We start from the raw sequence: 6000 nt of genomic DNA, 5'->3' as shown, positions 1-6000 counted from the left end.
GCGCAGGTTGGCAAGATCCAAGGCTTGGGGACCCCAGAGTGTGCGTTGGGGTAACTGCTGGAGGCTAACCAGCTAACACTGCATAACTTGCCATTGATATCGCTGTCTGTGATGAGGTTTGCTGCCAGAGAAACCATTTTTAATCGAATAAAACCCAACGATGGAGCACATGGTCATCGTGATGTTTTACGCAGGCCGGTGGTAATGCGTCGTGACCCGATTTACCTTATTGTTTGCGATCAAACAAATAAAAGGGGTCAGACCTATTCACCAAAGATCTGATCTCTTTCACTCTCAAAGTACTTTCAAGCGCTGTGAATAGTTTTCGCAGTGTGACTCTATAAAGAAAAATACACACTTTATGAATTCTTCCGAACTCTTCTCAATGGAAAGTTTCTTTCCCCAGAGTGATGCCCCGATTTGAAACCTCTCACAGCGGAGAGCCGGTCAACGTATTTACATTCCTATGAATTATGAAACCGAATTATGAAACCGAAACCGGAGTGGAAACATAGCCCTCGTTGATCTATTGAAATCTTGCATCTAAATTGGTGGTGGGGGGTGGGTTGGTGGTGGGGGGGGGTGGGTGGTTGGTGGTGGGGGGGGTGGGTTGGTGGTGGGGGGGGGTGGGTTGGTGGTGGGGGGGGGTGGGTTGGTGGTGGGGGGGGGTGGGTTGGTGGTGGGGGGGGTGGGTTGGTGGTGGGGGGGGGGGGTGGGGGGGGGGGGGTTGGTGGTGGGGGGGGGGGTTTGGTGGTGGGGGGGGGGTTGGTGATGGTGGGGGGGGGTTGATGGTGGGGGGGTTGGTGATGGGGGGTTGGGGTTGGTGGTGGGGGGGTAGAGGGGGTTTTGCTCTGTTGTTGTTTGTTGGACATTTGCTTTCGGTCGCTGTTTGCTATCCGGGACACACGACTCTCCAGTGAAACTGCAGCCACAGGACGGGACAGCTGCCCCCCGGGGGCTGTTTGCGTGACCCTCGGATGCCTGTGACGAGGTTTCCTGCCGCAGCATCGGGAGAAGCGCAGGGACGGAGAGTTTGGTACCGTCTCTGGCCCTGTGCGTCGCTCTCTGTATCCCCATCCCCACCCCCTCTCGCCATGCAGGTCAGGAGATCGGGAGCGGGGCAGTGCGCCGGGTTTCTCGGGCTGATCGCCCTGTGCGATGCGATCCATTGTAAGTACACAATGAAAGCCCTTCAGCTTCAGACAACAGCGTTTTGCGTGTGTGTGGGTTCACGTTTCAGGGAATCCGACCCAGGCGGCGGCGCAGAGCAAACGGGCGGTCAGTCCCGGCCGGTCAGTCCGGGTCGGTCACGGTCAGTCCCGGTCGGTCAGTCCGGGTCGGTCACGGTCAGTCCCGGTCGGTCACGGTCAGCCCCGGTCGGTCAGTCCGGGTCGGTCACGGTCAGTCCCGGTCGGTCACGGTCAGTCCGGGTCGGTCACGGTCAGTCCGGGTCGGTCAGTCCGGGTCGGTCACGGTCAGTCCCGGTCGGTCAGTGAGGAAGGCAGTGATTCGCATTGAGATGGAATCCCCGCAGATGCTGGAGCTGCTGGAGAGTGAATACACTGCCAGAGGCAGTGCTAACATTTGCCTCTTTCCTCCCGTGGCTGAGTCTGATCGTTTGTTGACACACAGACACACACACACACACACACAGAGACACACACAGAGACCCACACACACACACACAGACCCACACACACACAGAGACACACACACACAGAGACACACACACAGAGACACACACACACACACACAGACCCACACACACACAGAGACACACACACACACAGACCCACACACACACAGAGAGCCACACACAGACACACAGACACACACACACAGACCCACAGAGACACATACACACACACAGACCCACAAACAGACACACACACACACACAGACCCACAGAGACACATACACACACACAGACCCACAAACAGAGACACACACACACACACAGACCCACACACACACAGAGACACACACACACACAGACCCACACACACACAGAGAGACACACACACACACACACACACAGACACACACACGCACACAGAGACCCACACACACACACACAGACCCACACACACAGACACACACACGCACACAGAGACACACACACACACACACACAGACCCACACACACACAGACACACACACACACACACACACACACACAGACATACACACACACACAGAGAGACACAGAGAGACACACACACACAGACACATACACACAGAGAGACACACACAGAGACACACACACACACAGAGACACACACACACACAGAGACACACACACACAGAGACACACACACAGAGACACACACACAGACACAGAGAGAAACAGACACAGAGAGACATCCACAAGGCGCTGTTTACTATGGACTCTCTGATGTTTCTGATAAAGAGCGACTGCGGTTAAATACCGGAGATCATTGCAGAAAAACTCAGCGGGGGGCACGGATTGCATATCCTGCGGGTTTTTTTCATCTTGATTCACAGATTTATGTTTTTAACCTATGGCCAGTTATGAGATTCCACGCCAGACTGAATACCTGCAGCGTTTGATGCACTGTCATTTTTTTCTGTGACTGCCTGGCCCCTAGAATAGCCAGAGATAAAAAGAATAATACTAATAATTTTTGCATTTGATACAGCGCCTTATCACGTTGTTGAGTCGTCTCAAAGCACTTCACAGAATATACTGTAAAGCGTGGTACCAGTACGCAGTACTCAAGATCGCTTTCCAGGGGTAAGAATCCCTTACAAAATAAATAAACAAATAAAAATTTGGTCACTCAATCCACAACTGTTGTGCGCAATTGGCTGCCGCATTTCACCCACAAATTTACAATTAATTAACTTTACAGTATATATATTCTGTGCAGTGCTTTGAAACATCTCAATGATGTGATAAGGCGCTATATCAAATGCAAGGATTATTATTATCACCTGAAATTACACGTGATCAGTGATCCCCGTCCCCATTATACAAATCATTTGTCAGTAAACCACGAATTTGGATGAAAAACTATTTTGAATAAAATAGACTTCAAATAATATATAAGACCAAGCGTTCCCCCCTTTACATTGTACCCCTCAAACCTCTTAAATAAGAATGTGAATTGTAATGCTGTTGATATGTTATATTTTCTGATATAAAAGATTTCAACTGCTGCACCGAACCTTGGTGCATTGGGAATCATCTCAAAGAATATTTGTGACATAAAATCATCACATTATAAAACTGATGTGTAGTTCTTATTTTTATTATTTTTATAAATATAATTCAAAAGCATCCAAAACAATACCCCAAAGGGGGACAGAGGCTAAGGTCTGAGACTAGAATCTATAGTCCTTATTTTGATAGCTGGTACCTGTAATGTAATATACCAATTCATCTTCACATCCCCTTTGTACTGTATGTAGACTGAGGATCAGAAATCCAACCTAGAGAGAAACCCACACTGAAACAATCCATCCTTTGGATGAAATGTTAAACCAAATCTGTGCGGATGGGTGATAAAGATTCAATGGTACAATCTGAAAAGAGAAGGGGAATTTTTCTCTTGTTATTCCAGATAAATTTGGTCATTTGCATCATGGCTGTTTATGGGACATTGCTATGTGCAAATTGACTGCTACATTCACCCATAAACTACTCAGCCACTACACTGTATGCTAAGCCCCTATCTTAAATGCATGGATAATAATCCTTCACAGGATCTGCTGTGAAGTGTGGTGACTGTGCATTTGTAGCTACTCTATCTCTTTTGGAGGAATGGTTATGAAGGTCATGCTTTTATAAGATAAACATATTAAAAATATTTTCATATGATAAATAAAAGTGATTTCAAAGGGACAGATATTTTATGAGTTATGGACGGATTATAAGCCTTCAGGTTCAGTCGTATATTCGATCACACCCCCAACATACGTAAGTGAACTTCACGGCAACTGTGATGGAATATAGTTCTGAAAGCATTGCTGGCATGATCAATTGGGAGTTTTAAGCAGACATACTAATCTGCTTTTATCAACATGAAATAATGAAGCTAGACACTGCACACAGAAATATGATTAAGTCAGAAAGGCAACTGTGGAAAAAATGTTCAGTGGATCACACATAATTGGGCTTTAGAAACAGTTTTTTTTAAAATTGTTTTATTCAAAGTGGATTATGCTGAAACAACAAAGTAGTTTGGAAGTCATAAGCTTGTGGGTTGCTCCTGTAAGACTTTTGTAAATACAAGTAGTTATACAATACCATTTTTTACTATACAGTTTACATTTATATGTTTATAACATAGTATTTCTATTGCCATTGGGAGGGCATCTCAAAGTACTACTGGGTTTCTAGGAGGTCGCAGAAGTAGGGTGGGTGCGGTAATGGAGGGATTTGAAAGTGAATCCCCTGGGGATCCAGGCAAGATTAGGGTGATTGGGTCACAGGGCCTGGTGCGGGAGAGGACATGGGCTGCAGAGTTCTGGAGAGTCTGCAACTTGCATAGGGAAGAGCTGGGGAATCTGGCGAGCAGAGCATTGGCAGTCAAGCCAAGATGTGATGAAAATGTCAATGAGGGTCTCAGGAGTCGTTGGGGGGGTTGGGGGGAGATAATGGCAGAAGCAGCAATGTTACGAAATTGAGCGAATAAGATCCTGGATGTGGAGCCAAAGCTTATTCTATCAATTTACGCCATGTTAAAGGACTTTAGCTGATGGTTAGAATAGTTTGAAAGACATCTGGAGGTCAAACAAAACACAGAGGTTCTGATGTTGTCAGCACCTAGAGTAAGAAGGTGCTGACAGGAGCCAAGCAAGAAAGGCCTAGTCTTGTCTATTCTTACTATGCAATAATAGAACAACGTATAAGTAATTAAACCAGAAAGTGAAATGTAAAGCAGTTTAATTAGCATCTGAAAGAGGATAATTTAATATTATATGCAATGATCCTTAATGAGAACTATTCTAACCATCAGCTAAAAAAAAAGCTAAAAACATGGCGTAAATTGGTATAACAAGTCCGTTGTAGGCAGAAGGAAAATCTAAGAGAGGTACGGAGTTCAAAAGTCTTCAGGTTGTGGGAAAGTATGAGTTGAACCAATGACATTCTTATAATAATAATGCTTGCATTTAATATAATACCTTATCAGGTTGAAAGAGGTCAGATTGCTTCAGATTTTTTTCTGTAAAGTGTAGTGACTGTGTAATTGTAGGTGAATGCAGCAGCCATTTGTGCATGCGTTGTCTCACGAAGCAGCCATGAAGCAAATGACAATTTTATTTTAATCTGGGGGATTGTTACTCAAGACATCAAGAAAAACAGCATTCAAGACACCAAAAGAAACATCCTTCTCTTTTCGCGTAGTGCCAGGGAATATTTAATGTTCACCTGAACAGGCAGATGGCACCTTGGTTTAACATCTCTTACAAAGGAGAGCACCTGCAACAATATACTGTACGTTTACTGTATTTACAAACCACTGTATTTACAAGTCATTGTGTCATCCGTTTTATATGGTTTACTCAACTCACAAATTAAATCCCAAATACCAGCAATTTGTATTCAATTTCTAAGAGATTTTTATTTCATTCGTAGATTTTTTACCTGGCATTGCAACAGCAGTTCTCCTGCTACTAACCTTGGTCACAGCTTGTCCACCAGTACATTAGCCAAGCATTTTGAGAAGTTCTTTTACATACACAAGACACTACATAAATCCAAATTGTTGCTCTTGTAGTAACAATAGTATGTTAAGGAAGATAACTCCTTAATTACATTTTAGTGCAGAAAAAAAGCTGCATACATGTTACATGTAGGGTAACTTCTCAGAGCGAAAAGTAAAATGTTGCATTGGTTTGATTATGGAGAAAATAAATAAACCTTTTCAAGCAAATTTTGCTTTTCAGCAAAATGAAAGGCGCTATATAAATGCAAGTTATTGTTGTTGTTGTTAAACTATGGCTTGACTTATATAATTTCCATTCTTTCTGTTT

The 6000-nt window shown here is 44.6% G+C and overlaps 1 protein-coding gene across 1 annotated transcript in view; it reads left to right on the top strand.

Annotated features, from left to right (window-relative positions):
- The first annotated feature begins 872 nt into the window (after nucleotides 1–872).
- LOC103177557 overlaps nucleotides 873–6000 on the top strand; it is a 50216-nt gene continuing 45088 nt past the window's right edge. The window contains 1 exon segment of the mRNA XM_007891780.2: nucleotides 873–1170. Within this exon segment, the coding sequence (XP_007889971.2) occupies nucleotides 978–1170 (193 nt within the window). The 5' untranslated portion in view covers nucleotides 873–977.

Source organism: Callorhinchus milii, unplaced genomic scaffold, assembly GCF_018977255.1.
Source record: "Callorhinchus milii isolate IMCB2004 unplaced genomic scaffold, IMCB_Cmil_1.0 Scaffold4, whole genome shotgun sequence".
Taxonomy (NCBI): Eukaryota; Metazoa; Chordata; class Chondrichthyes; order Chimaeriformes; family Callorhinchidae; genus Callorhinchus; species Callorhinchus milii.
This window is presented reverse-complemented; position numbering and strand designations above follow the sequence as displayed.